Genomic DNA, 18091 nt, shown 5'->3' with positions numbered 1-18091 from the left:
AAACAGTTTAAGGTGTTTTAAAGAACTTATAATGGATCCAAACATTCTCTAACTGTATATTCGCTACCTACCCCCAAAAATAGACTCCTTGTCTGTGGGGTCAACTCCATAAACCAAAAAATTGAATGCTCTCTCTTTCTCTATATATATATATATATTGGGTATTGCATGAAAAACCTCATATCGCATCTTGAAAAAAAATGGAGAATGGAGGTGGGGCCGTGCCTGTTGAGAATCCCAAACTCAGTGCCACCATTCCCACCTTCTTCAAAAACAATTACCCACCAGATTTTCTCAAAAAGGTAATCACTCTCATATAAATTATAACCAAGATACATACCCAGAGAAGTATATTTGTTTGGTGACAAAAAGAATAAGTGAAAAAAATAATGTGCAGGTAATTGCGGAAATAATAGCGACATACCTATTGGTGTTTGTGACATGTGGTGCAGCAGCTGTTAGTGGTAGCGATGAACACAAGGTTTCAAGGCTCGGAGCTTCCGTCGCTGGTGGCCTCATCGTCACCGTCATGATCTACGCCGTCGGTCACATCTCCGGCGCCCACATGAACCCCGCCGTCACCCTCGCCTTCGCCGCCGTCCGACATTTTCCATGGAATCAGGTTCTATATCTTTCATTACTAATTCTCTCTTTTTTTCTTCATCAAACTAAATGCTATGTGCGGCGTATATACTAAAATCACATCGTTATTACCAAAATTTTGATCAATTTTAGTTACCAACTGGATTCTTGTATTATATTACTCGCTCCTTCCACAATTCATGTCCTAGGAAAATAAGGCACGAATTTTAATAAAAAAGTGTGGTATTATATATTTGTTGAGTGAAGAAGGAGATCCACAATTAATAAGTATAGTTCACTAATGACATTTTTTAAAATTAAAAGTGGTGTGTCCCTCAATAACATATGTGTAAATAAGTGTAAAATATAAGGATAGTAATTAAGGAAATGGTTATTACAAAATAACTAGGACACGAATTGATGGAAGAGCAAAAATGACAAATTAAGATATGAATTGGTGGACGGACCAAATACTATATATAATTAAATATAAACTATCTTTAGAAATTAAATAAATAGGAATATATACACATGTTTATCCTGGATATATAGTACTCCCTCCGTCCCAAACGAAATGTCCTCTTTCTTTTCGGCGCGGAGATTAAGAAATGTGTATAAAGTAGATAAAGTGGGTTGGTGGAAATTATTTAAATATTAAGGATAAAGAGAGTGTGTATTGCCAAAAAAGGAAACAGGACATTTCGTTTGGGACAGCCCAAAAAGAAAAACAGGATCATTTCGTTTGGGACGGAGGGAGTATTATTTTAATAGACTTTGTATTATTTTATTTGAAACCTGATTAATTGTTGGTCGAGTTGCCGGATCAATACGTGAAACGTATAGTTTATAAAGGCATGATGGGTATTCTTTTATAATAAATTACTCTTTGATTAATATATATTATGTTTTATCAAGACATATATATGTGTATCAGAGATGCATTATTACATGACATGCATGTGGGGGGTATTGATGATCACATGGAGATGAGGCCCTCATCTTAGTCGAGGTTTTGTCACAAGAATTTGGGTGGACGTTATTTTTCATGGCTTTAATTATAAATGTAAATTTTAATCAAAATTATTACTCCCGTCTTTGAAACGTTCTATTTTTTAATTTAAATGATCTCATTTGAAATATCTTATTTTATTTTAACACACCATCAAATACTCTCAAAATAACTCATAAATTATTTACTTCATTTGTCCTCATAAAATATGAAATATTCAATTTGATATTTTCGTCTGTCTTTATGAAATGGATTCAATCTATTTTTGGTAAGTGAGACCCTTGACCCACTCATAACAAATTCAATCATTTTATTAAAACTTGTATCATTTGATACATTTTGTGAAAACGGAAAATATATATATATATATATAGAAGGGTTCAACAGAGAAGCTAAATATTGTGGAGAATAGAGAATTCGTAAAATAAAAACGAACAGATCTATAATTTTAATGAACAGATCAATGTACCACATGAACAACAATTTGCCAAGGGTTCGAATCCTGCTGGTGGCGAGTTTTTCTTTATTTTTACGAAATACGACTGTTCATTACTTATGTTGATCTGTTCGTAAAATGAATAGATTTGTTCATAATGAATAAAAAGATAATTCTCTATTGAACTCAACCCTATATATATATATATATATATACCGCAAAAAAATTAACCTCTACATTCTTTTTCTTACTTGATTTGACATATATTATCTTCAAAAAGTTGCTTTCTCTTTTCACTTGTAATTATAATGAGCAACTTAATTTACACAAAAGTAATCTACTTGTTAATGCTTGTGTCCAAAAGAAAAAGGACATATCAAGTGGGATGGGATGGAAGGGGTGTGATTTACTAAATATTTCAATGTAAAATACTACATCTACATATACATATAAAATTAAACTGAAAAAGTTTTAATCCGCATTAATATGTTGTAAACAGCAGGGACCCAAATTTTCAAATATGTATTCATATATAGCAATTGGTTGAGATTTCACAGTATTTTTTACGTTGCATCTCATGTTTCACTATCATCAATGTGCAAGTGTCGATAAAAATGACTAGTAGTAATATGTTTACTGGAAATAAAAATAATAATTAATAAAAATAAGATGCAGGTACCATTTTATGCAGCGGCACAAGTGACGGGAGCTACATGTGGTGGATTCACTCTACGTGTTTTATTACAACCTATAAAACACGTGGGCACAACTTCTCCTTCTGGAACAGACATTCAAGCCTTAGTCATGGAAATTGTCGTCACATTTTCCATGATGTTCGTAACCTCTGCCGTTGCCACTGATACCAAAGCTGTAAGAATACCCCCCCCCAAAAAAAAAAAACATAAAAATCAAAGATTATTTACACATTAAAGTGAATTTCTCCATCCCTATACATAAACTAATCTTGTGTTTTTGCTTTTCAATCACGTAGGTTGGGGAGCTTGCAGGGATCGCAGTCGGGTCTGCAGTGTGCATCACTTCGATCTTGGCCGGGTAAGTAAAATCCGGTAAATAAAACAACACGACATCATGTCATCTAAGGAGGCGTTTGGTTTGAATGATAAGACATAATTGATAAAACAATCCACATTGCAGGCCGATATCGGGAGGATCGATGAACCCAGCACGAACGATCGGGCCTGCACTAGCTAGCAACTACTTCAAAGGCATTTGGGTGTATTTACTAGGCCCAGTTTGTGGGACATTAGGGGGAGCCTGGGCCTATAGTTTTATACGTGTTTCGGACAAGCCCGCCGGAGAACTAACACCGGCACCGTCGTTCAAGCTCCGACGTATGAGGAGCATCAATGACAACGCAGCATCAAACCAAAATCTCAACCATGTTTGATGGTTTGCCATGTGTTGTATCATTACAATAGTAGCGTTCCTTCAACAAATGAGAACTCCAGTATACATAAATGCAAACAAGAAAGTTTTTACTTCACAAAAAGCGGACGAAATAATTAGGGGGCATGGAAAGTGGGAGGAATATTTACATATTAGATTCTCCATAAATACTAAATACACAACCAAGAAAGGAACGTGAATTCAGTTAAGCCACAATTCCCATGATACTGCAAAAGAGAGATTTTGGCAAAGAAATATTAAGAAACCTGCTGCTCACAAACTACAAAACTCCCAGGGTTGATGGTGATGCTCTTTGTGCAATTATCGGTTTTGTATATTCCAACCAGTCGATCAGCCAACTCGAACATATTATTACGTAGGCTGCAGCGTGTGGAAAAGAAAATTATATAAGTGAAAAATATAGCAGACATAATCGGAAATGGAGAAAAAGTTTGGTTCCAAACAAAACCTTATGATGATGAATTGTGCATCCTTTGTACGATCCTTCACATAATGCCCCACAATAGATACGTTCTTGAAATCTGCCAGAAAAAGTTGAAGTTTGCGTGGATGCTATAAGAAAGCTATGACAGAGGGGTTTAAAGGGGGGAAATGACAAGAGAAAATTTGTGGTGGGAGTACCTAAAGCAGCATCAATCTCATCCATCACGTAAAGTGGTGTTGGTTTGTAATGGTGGAGGGCAAAAACTAGGGCTAATGAGCTGAGCGTCTGATATATCACCATTAGAAGTCAATTAGAAGCTTTTGTGTACACGTAAATGTTGCTTTGGAATCAGGATATTATTGAGTATGTGTGTGCTTATACTAAAAAACATACCTTTTCACCTCCTGATAAGTTGGCAATGTTCTTCCAGCTCTTTTTCGGTGGTCTAACACTAAAGACAACACCTTCGGAGAAGGGATCCAAGGAGTCTACTAACTCGAGTTCAGCATCCCCTCCCAGTGTTATCATCTGTAGCAAAACCACATACAACTTTAATGAATATGTGAAAGGTGTGGCAACCAGCAATAGGCATGGGATAAGTGCTTCCACCACTCAAATAATTCAGCAAAAAGTATAACAAAGAAAAGTAGAAAACAGAAGAACTTGCATAGAAGAAAGTAAGAGTTTAAACAATTGTTGTGAGGGAGCTTTACGCACACATCAAGTGACAAAAACTATGACCGAACAAAATTAGACACATTTTCGTATTCATATCCTATCCTATAAACTAAAAGTTAATAAGAATTAAGTCATTGACCAATCAAATCAAGCACAGAGAATTGGATTCTCCACCAAGCATGTAGCACTGAGGTGAAGAGAGATTCAGGAAAATGTTGTGTGAAACCTGATACATTTCTTTCAGTTTCAACGAAATTGTGTTAAAACCAGCCATGAATTCATCTAACCTGAAAATGTCAAACATGGTAAACTGTTTAAACGACCTGAGGATGAGAATAAAGAATTATTACTTTGAAATCATCGTCAATTACTTACCGCCTCTTCCTCCATTCATCATATTGCTTCTTTATGTCATCACGTTGTTGAGTGACCAGATTAAGATCTGCAACTCTCTCATTATACAAGCTAACTTTTTTCCGGTACCTATATCACAAAAAATAGTAGAGTAGAGGTAGAGCACAGAAAAATCAAAGAGAACTAAACACCTTTGTTAACTTATAATCCCCAATATATTCATGCATACTCTGAGATTGAGTCAAGGTTTGGGTTCATGTCCTTCAGTTGAGCTTCAAGGAGCGCCATCTTCTCCAGAGCCTGCTTAAGGTCACTTGTTTGAACCAGAGTTGCATCTGTCAAAACTGTTTCTAGCTTCTCCGGATCTACCAAATCCTTCTGAATCCTGCTCAATTTAGAAGGTTACCACAAAACCAGCAGCTTATGAAATACAAAAAATACAGAAACACGGAAAAATCAAACAGGAAAATAAAGCCACGATAATGTATCATTAAGAAAAATTTGATCTATAACCAAGAACGAACACTTACTGCTCCATGTGCTTTGATAGAGCAATTTCAAGATCATCAAGCTTTTTCTTGTAAGCTTTGCCCTTAATTTCTAACTCCTTGCATGCTTTCCTCTTATCTTGTAGCTTGTATTCAGCATCAACCTGAACAAAGAGATAATAAAGAAGATACTAGTAAACAAAGAGTTAAAAGTTGCAAGAAAATAATAAAGAAGATACTAGTAAACCAGACCTCAGATGCCCGCAAGTTATCCATGACTTTCTTAAGCTTTTCATAGTCTGATTTTGCTTGGTCCAGTACTTCCTTGTGTTGACTAATAACCTACAAACACAGCCACCAGTTATTTAAGCAAGTTGTTTAGCATTTGGCTTAAATGACCATTCAAGTAAAAATTGGCAATACAGAAAGAAATGCATGCTAACCTCCTGTATCTTGACAGAATTCTCCATAACATTTATAGCTTTTTGTTCAGTTTCCTTGGATGTGGAACGTAATTTCTCTTTTTCCCCCAATAGCCTTTCCTTCTCAACTGTGGACTCTTCAATCCCCTTCCTCAATTTTTCAATCGTCTTCTGACCTGTTTCTATTTGAACTTTGTGGCGGTTGATCTCAGTGCAGGTTTTATCAATATCCTAAAAATGGGTGGGATGAAAAGTAACAAAGCCAAATTCAGGAAATGTAATGTGTTCTGTTCAGCATTATTGACTTTTACTTACAGATTGAATCTTGCTAACTTTAGCTTTTTGATGTTTCAGGCTTTCCCCTCCAGCATTTTCTATTTTGTTCTGGAGCTCCAAAGCCTACAAAAATGGCAAAAGTATACATGAGATCCTTTTTGAGTTTTGAGCCTCAGTTATATCTGAAATGGAACTATTCCTGAGTTTAGGTGACTCGGGTATTACTCTTGAAGTAGCAACAAACTTTGAAAATCTCACATAAAATTAAGATGGTCATTCATCTTTAGATGAGAAAATCTCAGTCATGCACTTTCAAAAGGCAAATGGTAAAAGGACAAAGGAAGTAACAGTGATAAAAGGCATTTTATGCAATAATAACTTTCATGCAATTTTTCAGGATTAGGCAGGCTAACAAGTAGGAGGCATAGGGATTTGATGATACAGTACCTTCTTTTTTAGTTGTTCTGAACCTTTCAGAAGCCTGTTCATTTCCTTCTCTTCAGCAGAAATGATGCTTTCAAGTTCCTGTAGCTTAACCAGCTCTGCCTCTGATGCCTTTGATCCTGCCTCGAGTGAACCTAGTTGTTTTTCTAAATCTCCAAGTAATAGCTTTAGGCTCTCTATCTATCAAGTCAAGCGCAGTTGATGTAATTGATAACCATGATATGCATATGAACATCAAAAAACCAACAATATAAGACAGTTAAGCTACCTCCTTCTGGGTTTTTGCTAAATTCATCTCCAGGGGTGAAATTGCTTTTTCTGAAACTCTGTAACTCTTAACAGCGTCAGATATTCTGTTCCTTAGATTATTTAGCCTTTCAACCAAATCCGATAGCTCCTTTTCAGCGGTTGCCACAGCTTCGCCTGAGACACTAGCACGAATAGAAGTCCCCATTTTACCACCACGGGGCCGATTCCCTCCACCAGTCATAGTACCAGATTTTTCAAAAAGAGCACCATCAAGTGTGACAACACGCCAGAATCCGTTCTTTCCACCATAAGCAATTCGAGTTGCCTACAATGTCAGAATGAACATAGAAGAAAGAAATATGAATAAAGATATAAACTAATACACTGAAAACAAAGGCATCTATGGTATATACAAATACACTGCTTTTAAGAACCAATCTTTTTGAAAGAAAAATGCAGGGGATCTGCATGCATAATTCAGCTTTACTAGTGATGTAGAAACAATGAGAACATTCACCAAATTTTGGAGTTTGACTCTGCTAATATTAATCTATTAAGACAAGAAACTCAAAAGAAGAAGAAACAAATATTAAGAGACATGATTCTTATGCAAATAACGATTGGATGCTATTGATAACTTTAGCAAGAAAAACAGCAAGAGACCTACCTGATCAATATCCTTAGCTACAACGGTGTTCCCCAGTGCTGCAAAAAAAGCAAGTTTCATCCTCTCATCCTGAACCTTGATGAGATCAAATAGGCGAGGAACACCCTCTGGTGTGACTATTTTCTCCCTTAACTTAGGTAGATGATAGGCTTGTTTTTCCTGCAAAGAATTAGGAAGTATGAGTTTCTCCATATTCTTCTAAAACTAATTCTCACCCAAACTAAGAAAGGTGTTTCATCTAGTAAACTGGAAAACAATACCAAGACTACTACTGGAGAATTCTATCAGAGATGTATATCCCTATAATCAAGCTAAGGCAAAAAGGTAATAAATAGACAGCACATGACCTCTCCAAGTAAACTCTTCACTTTTGCTTAACTAGTAGAAATTGTGAATACCAGAGGACTCTTACAACTGATACAAATGATGCTGAAAATAGCGTAAGTTGAAATTTTCGTCTACCAGAATCATGAATGTAGCAACACCAAGGTTTTGGCTACGCAGTAACTCGACGCAAGCTTGTGCTGCAGCAGTTTTCTCCACAACAATATAATCAAGTCCAGGACATGCAGTTGATATAGCAACATCATATTTCGCTGCAGAAAAGTTCACAATTATCAGAAAAATATCAACCATCTACAACTAAATACCATAGATACTATCCCTAAAAAAATTCGCTTTGAATAGAATACATGCACCATATATTAGTTTCATAAGGCACTTCAGTTTCAAACTAGATATTCACTTTCGGGAACTTGGAAGTCAACTAAGAGTCCATTTGCCATTTTCACACAGATGATCATAGTCTAGTATGAGAAATTCACCATAGCAGCCACACCATAAAACAACAGAAAGTTCATGGAACAATTTGACCAGAAAATATAAAATCCTTGTTGGTTCTCTGAAACAGTGATCAGAATTGGTTTTGGACTCATGTCAAAAGTTGTTTAAAATAAGAGTAGATCGGCAGGATCTCATACAAGTAGTCAGCCAAAATGACATTGTGATCAGTTCAAAAATCTAGCACAAGAATCTACAGAAGAAGTTTAAAAGAGAAAACAAAATCATAGAGACTATATATGTTTGTGAATCCTCATAGAGGGGAATAAGAACTGTTTCAAAGCAGGTGTAGAGGTCTTTAAAAACCTACAAAATTAGGTGGCTACAAGATAGAGACTAGCCAACCATGGATTCATGTAGCACCAAATAGATCCTGGACAAGGTCAAATACCCAATACAACGAAAGGAAAGATAGATATGTTAAACTAAGTGAAGTGCACAGTGTTGCAATATTCTAGATAATGCATACAATATGCATCCCTTCTTCATGTAACTGTAGAATCATCATGATCCAGTATGACAGTTGCGATTCTCTCATTCAGTTTAAATTTATTTATAAGACTAAAATATTCCAAAGCACATAAATGGGTGTGTATTCACCATCAATGGCTCCTAGATCTCCCATTCGGCCATATATTCCTGGTATATGATTAGCTTCCTTAGCTTGAATTATTGCTTTTAAGACTGAACCCTGATCCCTTTCAGATTCCAAAGTAGAAGAAAGCTCAACAACCCTTTGTCTCGCAGCCTGTTCTAGAGGAACTAATTTATGTTGTTCTTCAAGTAAAGCCTGCAATTTCCCAATCAGCTCCCAGATTTTTACGATTAAGAATTACAACAAAATATCATAGGAAAATTATCATGATAATAGCTTACTTGCTCCACTTTACGAGCTTCAGATGCTTCAAATTTGATCTTCACTAGCTCATTTTCAATATCTTTGACAGCTGAAGTTTTTGTCTCAATTGTCGCATTAACTTCAACTATTTTCTTCTTCGCATCTTCATATGCAGCACAACCAGCTTCATGCTGTGTAGTACAGGTGTTAATTGTCAGCAATCAAACAATTAACCTACCAAGGCTCAAATGATGGATCCTTTTAAGATTTTTTTTTTTTAATGGAATATCAAGACAGGATCTGGATATAAATGATAAAATCCCAGAAACACTATAAAACCTGATTGAAGTAGGCACACAGAAGCCTCGAAACTTGATGACACTAAGCCTTACACTACAAGATGCCTAGGTGAAATTTTCAAATGGATACAAAGAAAAGAAAATACAGCCAATAGTAATTGCTATGGCCACCCTGTATCACCAGCCTCACCTTTTTATTCAAAAGATCTTTTTCAGCAGAAGCAACTTCAAGTTTTCCTCTACATTCAATTATTTGCTTTTCCCAGGGTTCTAGTTCAGCACGAACATCAGCAAGCTCACTACGAAAAACTTCTGTTTCAGCTGTTTGAAAAGGACAAAATAAGAATAAATAAGCATCAATAACAAGCTGACCCGGAAAGGAACAGATTAGAGACAGCTAAGAATCACTTTTTTTCATGTGATCTTGCTTCTGAAAATGCAAACTTAAAGAAAATTTGAAAAAAGGGAGAGAAAAGATATGATAATGCCTCATCAAGGTAAACATAGTTTATCCTATTGGCAATCTCAACGGCTCAACCAAACCCATGTCAGGGAAAAATTTCATGCCCTCTGTAATAAAGTTTATTTCATAAGCCCGTGGATTCATAGGCGCATTCCATGCCCATATACAAACTTTAAAGTAATTTAATTTGATGTATTCAATTATAAATACATTGGAGAAGGCTACAGGTTTTCAACCTAAAGAAAGTAGAATGTCCTAATAATATAAAATTTCAAGGTTCCTAAAGAAATAAATCAATTTCCAATATTCATGAGCAAGACCTCTTTACCAGATATTAAAAAAATGTTAAAGTCAAATGGCAGAAAAACACAAAATAGAAACAATAGCCAGTTCCTATGGTTTTATTAACTATAGTAGTCTGCAAAATGCTGTCAAGGATAAGTCTGTGTTCCGTGGAACCTGTTTTCTTATGTTAATATGTATCTAGGAGGCAGTGGGAAAATAGATAATATCAAGAGCAAGCCCATAAAATTATATAAAATTGGGAAGGCACATCCTGAGAAAGAATGACTCGGCATATAGCATTCTGGTTCCAAGTTTTAGACAACAAAGAAAAAGCTTAAGGAGCCACCTTTAGAATTTTCTTCTATTTCTTCCAAGATCTTCTCCTCATTTACTAACAGTTTCTGCAGCTGACAAATTTGTTCCTCAAGCTTAGGGATCTCAATCACAGAGTTCTCGCACTCTTTAGTAAGATTAGCAATTTTGGTTGCATCCTAAGGCAAAGCCAAAGAAAATATTGTCAAAGAAAAAAATAAAATAGGAAGTAAGAAAAATGACAAACTTAACATGTGCTATTGTTTCTCATACCCTTTCAAGTTTGTCACCAAGCTTTTTGATCTTTTTCTTCAAGTGGTCAAAATCCTCCCGATCTTTCAGGTTCTGCCTTTCAAATTCCTTTAAGTCATTTCTTGAACGCCTGAGATCATTGTCTAATTCCTGATATTTCCGAAAAACGAGAAATTTTAAACTAAAGTTTGCCATGAATTTTAGGAAATTATCTTCACTAAAAAATTGATTGAACAAGCACATCTACACATGAGGGATATAACAGAAGATAGTGTAAAGAATGTGAAAAGCTAAACCTCTTGTCTCTTCATGTACTTTACATGCAATGCTTCAAGTTCTTTCAATGTATTGGTATTTTCTTGTATTTTATCCCTGTAAAACACAGCCCAAGATCTTTCACCAGAAAACTAAAAGTCTATTGAAGACTTGATCTAATGAGAAGAGTATTACCTTTCAGACTTTACATTTTCCTCTAGGCTAGAAATAGCAGCCTTAAGATCTGCTATTTCAGTAATATTATTTTCAGAAGCCAGCTTGGTAGCTTTCTCTTGCCATTTTAACTGTGACAATTCTTTAAGCATGTATTCTTCTGCTTCATTCTTGACACCCTGGTAAAATGAGTAATAATAATGTGAAAATTCTTCAACTACATGCAGGAAACAACAGAAGGCATAAAAAATTATTTTAAAATCAGACCTCCAGGCTCTCTCTTTCTTTCTCTGCCAGCTTCACCATTTGAACCACACTAGTTCTGTTTTCATTGAGCGCTTCCAGCCTAAAGGGTTAAAACAAAATATTAAACATAAAAATTGTTGAAATTGTAATGTGAATTTTGGCTATCAAAATATTCAGTTGGTTCATTATGGGGTTTTCTCCATAAAATTGAACTAAATATCATATCTACAATATCATTAACAGAAAACATTTCCTGAGAAATTCCAAAACTCCTATACACGCAATCCAAAATATATCAGCATTATCATAGTCCTTTTGCTGAGTGGTAGCACTTAACCAATAAGTAACCAATAAGATGAACAAATTAATGACTGGTGTCTACACAAATCACATGCAAGAAGGCAACAAGCAATTCTCCAAAATGCAGTTCATAACTTACTCCTTAAATGTTTCATCAATCTTTTCTACATATTTGTTGGTTCCAATAATATCCTCAAGATACTCGAGAAAACCTTCATCATGAGGCCCCTGTGCCTTTGGCTTCATAAGTGATATTTGCTCCACCTCACCCTGAAAAAAACAGAGCATTCAAACTAGTGACATAACGAACTTGGGTATGCCTGCATATGCATGAAATTGCCTAAAAGAGTTAGGAAATATAAACCTGCAGAATCAGAAAGCGGTTGTTATCCAAGTCAACACCTTTCCCTCTTAAGAATTTGGTCACCTCTGTAAAATTACTTGCTCTGTCGTTAATATAATACTTCGAGGAGTTATCCCGAAACGCGACACGTGTAATCACGAAATCACTTCCAGAGACAACTTCATATTCTCCATCATCCTACAAGCAAACAAAAATTAGTACTGCAGAACCGGAGGCATCATCAAAAATAAAATAAGATAAAATAAAATAAAACAAAATACAAATATGGCACTGCAATAAAGAAGCTATACCAAGTCAACAATCTCCTGAAAGTGAACCGATACACCAGCACTGTCCAAATTCTGATGATTGGTGGAGTTGTGAATAAGCTCCGATACTTTATTAAGCCTCATCTGCATGTTGCATAAACTCAATTACTGCACGTTTACTATCCGTTGAATGCAACAAATTCATAATCTTACAAAGAGAAAATAAAGAACTGCAAGCGTAACGCAAGGAACAAAAAAGATTAGGATTAAAAGCTATTAGGGGAAGAACTTAATCAAATTGCAATTTACAGAATAACTAAACTTGGGAACATAAATTAAACTCCCAGTGAAATTTCTTTCCGCACAATTTTACCAAACAAAGTAAAATAAAATGAAAATGAACATCAACAAAATATCCAGCAAGAATAAAGAAAACCAAATGTAGTGAACTTTAAATTTTACCCACACCCAGAACGAAATTTTAAAGAATTACGCAAAATGCATCACAACTCCAGTACTTCAAAAATTCACCTGTTTAGCTCTCTTCCCAAACACAAAAAGCATCGCATCTATGACGTTGCTCTTCCCACTTCCATTAGGACCGACCACCGCCGAGAAATTCTGAACATTAAAAAAAAGTACTTTTACCGAATTGCATTGACAACAAGGTTTTAAACACCAGGTAATCAACTAAAATTCCGTATTTACTTCAATCCAGCTTCAGTAATTCACAAAAAACTGAAAAAATTCAATAAAAACGAAACCCTAACCTTGTGAAAAGGGCCCAACGCGCTGTTCGCCCGCATATGATTTGAAATTCTTCATCACCATCTCCTTAATAAATAGCCTAGGAGCTCGAGTCCCCTTCCTAGATGGCTCGGCCACGAAGTCGCCGGCGCTCGTTGTCGATTCCATATCTATCCCCATGGGTCGAGATTCAGCCAGCAAGTCTGTGATATATCCCGTTCACGATCAACTGGATATCCTTGATCTCTACTAAACTGTAAGCACTTCAACACTTTGCACCGCCATTAACAAAGCAATGGTAGAATCTTGTGTCCGAATTCGGTAGAAGAAGGCAATGAGGATGAGCTATGACAGAAATTTCAAACGAGCAAAATATTTGGGCGGGAATGTGAAATTTTCGTTACGAATTAGATTGGGCCCGATTTAGTTTTTATAAGCTCCTTACCGGGCCGTATTCATATATTTTGCTGATAAATATGGATGCCATTAAGGCCCGGCCCGTGAGACTCTTCGAGGTAATGCATACATGGGTCTTGTATTTATACACTGCATAACTAACCTCTATAAATTCAAGTGGGAATTATCAATTATCACATGCAGCCATTTTTCATAAAATATTACTTTTATAACTTCAATTTATAATAGATAAGATATATTATCATTTTATGTTTTAAAAATTATTACACCCTACTTTTTGTATTTTTAATTAAATTACATTAATTTTTTATCTAATAAAAATTAATGTAAAAGGCTTGGTTTTATTTAAATTACACTAATTTTAATATCCACTGATTTAAAAGGCTTATTTTACATATTTTTTTTCAAATCGATGGACACTCTTACAGCTCAGCAGCGTTCCTTTCACCGTCGCTGCGTGGATGTCGTCGCCGTCCATGCCGTTCATCGTCATTCCAGTCACTGAGGAGAAGGGAGAATATGGTGGTAGTCTTTCCACCGCGTTCACTGCCTTGTAGATAAAACGGGCATCTTTCCACCGCATTCACCGCCATGGTTGAATCACGTTGTTGTTTGCCCTCTGAATCATGTCGCTATCACCGAGTTGATTGTAATGGCCGAGTTTGATTGCCATGGTTGAGTTTCAAGCTCTACCATGGTTGTGATGTTCCAAACTTGCTCCTTTAAATCACGTTTCTTTCTCTCTACCCTATAAACTTCTTCCAAATCATGTTTCTCTCTCTCTCTACCCTAGAATCACGTCCCAAATTACGTCTCTCTCTCTCTCTTTATCCTCCAACCCATCAATCACCATTAATATTCCCCTACAAAAATGGCTAAATGAAGCTATATCTTTCGTAGGGAATGAATTGCTTTGCAGAGACTTAGTTGATTGAGTGAAAGTAACACAAATGAAGCTACTTTTTATTTAGTTTCTTGCAAAAGAGTTGTTGGAGCAATATACACTATCAAATGCATACACCAAACTCATGCAAAGAAAGAAGAAAGAAAACGTAGAAAAAAGCTTTCGTTTTTGCTCAAGAAACCACTATTCGATGGTGTACTCGATCGAGTTCACAGTTGATGTGATGCCCCGCTCTTTTAAATACATATTAGATTAAATATGTGCATTAGTTATAAAATTCTTTTAATTATTTATGGTGATTATTTTGTTCAGATAATATTATTTCAGCAAAAGTCTGTATAAGAGATACAGAGCTGCGATTTAATATTCAGTCATGAATGAAACCAATAATTAAATTTATTGGTTTAACTATACGTTTGAGACTTTGTTTTACCAGTTTATTGATTTAATCAATATTATTAGAAAATTTAGATTTATAACCGATTTATAAATCGTGTTATTTAAATCAAATTGCTAGAATTATAACTTGAGATCATATGCATAATAATTTTATTATTTCGCATTATATGAGTTAAGGTATTAAGTCACGAATTAATTCCGACTTTCACGTATTAATCTCAAGATTGAGGATTTAATTTATGTAATACGAGGAGTATTTATTAAACGAGAATTGGAGAATTATTACAGGAACTAGGAGAAACTAGATCACGGCACTACACGTATGTCTCGATTTTTCATCCAACACATCAATTCCTACACTATATCCTACACTATTCCCTACACTATTACCTATACTATTCACCTTCCCCTCCAATACACCATTACTGCAGAAGTTTTTCTAAAGATTGCAGATTTCTTCCTGTAGCATATCTGAACTCCATCACACCCCAAAGTTTCCTGTAGGAGAAGAAAATCACGCCAATATCCACAATTTTCAAAAGCTTCAGCACGCCGAGAAAGAAATTTCACGGCAAGATCACAATTGTCAAAGGATGTAAATTTCAACGATCAAATCTTCAAAGTTGCAACTCCAGGTACCAAAATTTCCACCATTTTGATTCTGTTGTCTGCAGAAACTCCTCTATAAATTGAGGAGAGTTCTGCAGAAGGAAGAAGTGCAGCGAGCAAGAGAGAGTTTAAGAGATTTGTTTTTTTTTACTTGCAAGAGCTCAAGTGAGCTCCCTTCGCCGGGCCATTTCTTCGTCGACCGGCCACTAGGCTCTGAACCGAGAACGTGTACTCGTTCCTCCATCTTTAGGCTACCAAACCAACAATCGAAAGGCCGAAACCTTCTCTATATTTTCCCGACCAAAGGCACAATATCCTTCGGAGGCCAACGTCGAATTCCCGACTTAGCCACCGGCCAACTTACGGCCTTCGTTTCTCACTATCCTTACGACGAAAAAGGATCGAGAAACCACCGTTGTGTAGCCTGATCTATCTCGCACGAGGAAAACTAAGTCGTAGACCTTCGCGGCTAAACCCCATCGCGGAACGACGACCAGAAAAAAACCCCGGCGAACAACTTCCATTAGTGCTCACTTGGACAAGGGTAAGTTGACGCCCTTATTTCGATGCATTCCGTTTCTATTATATTATGAGAAATTTCTGGGGTATAGATGGGAGTGTGGTAAATATTCGTACAAAGTTTCATATCATTTGAACTTCGTTTACTACCCTTTTAAAATTCGAGAAGTCTACTGCCCGTATCTGCTAAAACTGTCGTGAGGCAGATGATTAGGTTAATTATTTCAGTAACCATATGTTGATATTTAGCTCTCAAATTTTTATTCTATGAAGATATATGTGTTAGCTATCTACATATAAAATTTGAGCTCATTCAGGTACGTTTGCTATTTTTCAAAAATCTGGACTTTCAGTTGGCAGAAACTGCCGAATCTGGTAGGCGATGGGAAAATCGCTATATCTCTTAAACTACTTGGAGTTTTTCAACATACTTTTTTTAATTAAACTAGACTCAAAGAGGTTTCTATTGATATAAAATTAGACTCCATACGAGTTCGGAGTAAAGCAGTTTATTAGTTGAAGTTGAATATATACAGTTTTGTTGAGATGGAAATGATTCAAAATAATTCTTATTAAGGATTTTAAAGTTTTATTGTTGATAAAATATCACTTTTAGTTTATAAATGAGCTATTGAGATATATAAATATTCTGAGAAAGATTTCATGAGAACTTGTTGGTAAAATTATATTAGATGGAATAGTTGATAAATGAAATATTAAGATTTATTAATTAAATGGTTAAAATATTAAAATTATTAGATCTTCTCGAAAATTTCTTTTTATAGTTAACTCCTTTTATTATTTTAAAATATTTTTACAAATGTTCCTAAAATCTCACAATGAAATTTTCATCAGGAATTAATGTTTAGAATTTATTAATGATTTATTAGTTCTTTTAATAGTAGCAGTATATATATATTGATTGGCATTATTAAATGGGGAAAAGGAAAATATTTTATAGATTATTCTTTATTTATAATGGATAAATAAAGGAATAATATAAAATGGGCTTTCCTACATCCTCAAAGGTACATGAAGTATTTCGATAAAAGAAGAACGATTGTATATGAGTTAGATACAGTCGTTTAAGGAAATATGGGTAGTTAGATAAATGAGTGAATAGTGATTCACTGCATTTGTTGTTATCTTTTCTATTATTCACTCGAACACATGTTTCGTGTTATCAAAGGTTCAAATAAACAAAAGCGCCTGAGTAACCTATCGCGCTAAGGAAAGAGAATCTTGTCTTAAGTAGCAACAACACTGCAATCAGGTAGCATTACTTTCGTATATATCAAATGAGCTTAAATGTTACGTTCAAGCCAGTTATTTCACTGACAAAATCTTTGAGTTGAAGTTTATTTCAAGTATGTCTTGGCCATAATATGTTTTAATTTCAGTATGATATCTATCTGATATGCTTTGCCAGTTATCAGTAATCGATTCGGGTCTTGAGCAGTTGATAGCTATCCTGCCTTGGCTAGTGTACACCAGTGACCGTGAGTCATCTAGCGGGTTGGCCGGTCAAGTGACCGTGAGAGGTGGCACCTCTCCGGCACACAGATTCAGATATGATAGATTACAAAAGAACTTAGTCTGATCAGACGAACTTTAGAATCACAAATGAATTTAGTATGCTTAGGGCCTTTTAAGAAACCCTTGGTTATACTATTGAAATGGCATGACAATTTACAGTTATTATGTATGTATGATTTTCGGATATGTCTACTGAGTACTTTGTACTCAGCCCTGCATGTATTTTAAATGTGCAGGTGAACAGTGATGAGTGATGATGGGGGTGTCGTACGGAGCTTTGTCATATTACTAATAAAATCTTGGCGATACATGTTCATACATGTATCACGTTCTCATTTCGCGTGCGAACACTCAGTTATGATGCGTTTATCCTATTATGTGGATTGTCAAATCAAGTTATTGTATAAACACTTAAATCGGATACTCATGACCAATTACTCGTTATATCTTTATGTGGACTATCTCATATGATGTCTAAATCTTATTTTATTCATTATAATTATTTATCACCCCTTCGGTCCCCTCTCCTAATTTCCTTCCTAGTCACGGTTTCCGGTTACCTATCCTTAGTTAAGTCCGGTCGTGACAGAATGGTATCAGAGCGAAGTTCGTTTGCTCTGAACCCAG

At 35.5% G+C, this 18091-nt stretch overlaps 2 protein-coding genes across 3 annotated transcripts; one reads left to right on the top strand and one right to left on the bottom strand.

The window, feature by feature from the left end:
• Positions 1 to 168: 168 nt before the first annotated feature.
• Positions 169 to 3537, top strand: LOC130989537 (aquaporin NIP2-1-like). Of its 2 annotated transcripts, none has more exons than XM_057913511.1 (5): positions 169 to 302; positions 398 to 622; positions 2703 to 2897; positions 3019 to 3080; positions 3183 to 3537. In XM_057913511.1, exons 1-5 carry the CDS (start codon positions 201 to 203, stop codon positions 3433 to 3435), a joined length of 837 nt encoding a protein of 278 aa, XP_057769494.1. In that variant the 5' UTR covers positions 169 to 200; the 3' UTR covers positions 3436 to 3537. The 2 variants fall into 2 exon arrangements, with proteins under 2 accessions (XP_057769494.1, XP_057769493.1); XM_057913510.1 differs by having other exon boundaries at positions 2697 to 2897.
• On the bottom strand, positions 3476 to 13412 carry LOC130989536 (structural maintenance of chromosomes protein 4-like). The gene is made up of 28 exons (XM_057913508.1): positions 13104 to 13412; positions 12865 to 12954; positions 12376 to 12477; positions 12086 to 12262; positions 11861 to 11991; positions 11443 to 11521; positions 11197 to 11354; positions 11043 to 11118; positions 10768 to 10896; positions 10529 to 10673; positions 9625 to 9755; positions 9174 to 9326; positions 8898 to 9087; positions 7920 to 8053; positions 7458 to 7616; positions 6810 to 7115; positions 6545 to 6721; positions 6137 to 6220; positions 5843 to 6052; positions 5652 to 5741; positions 5442 to 5563; positions 5141 to 5296; positions 4933 to 5040; positions 4784 to 4844; positions 4273 to 4407; positions 4077 to 4164; positions 3904 to 3976; positions 3476 to 3815 (listed from the first exon to the last, which is right to left on the bottom strand). Exons 1-28 carry the CDS (start codon positions 13137 to 13139, stop codon positions 3692 to 3694), a joined length of 3624 nt encoding a protein of 1207 aa, XP_057769491.1. The 5' UTR covers positions 13140 to 13412; the 3' UTR covers positions 3476 to 3691.
• Between the last annotated feature and the right edge of the window lie 4679 nt (positions 13413 to 18091).

The sequence above is a fragment of the Salvia miltiorrhiza genome, chromosome 6 (assembly GCF_028751815.1).
Source record: "Salvia miltiorrhiza cultivar Shanhuang (shh) chromosome 6, IMPLAD_Smil_shh, whole genome shotgun sequence".
Classification (NCBI taxonomy): Eukaryota; Viridiplantae; Streptophyta; class Magnoliopsida; order Lamiales; family Lamiaceae; genus Salvia; species Salvia miltiorrhiza.
This window is presented reverse-complemented; position numbering and strand designations above follow the sequence as displayed.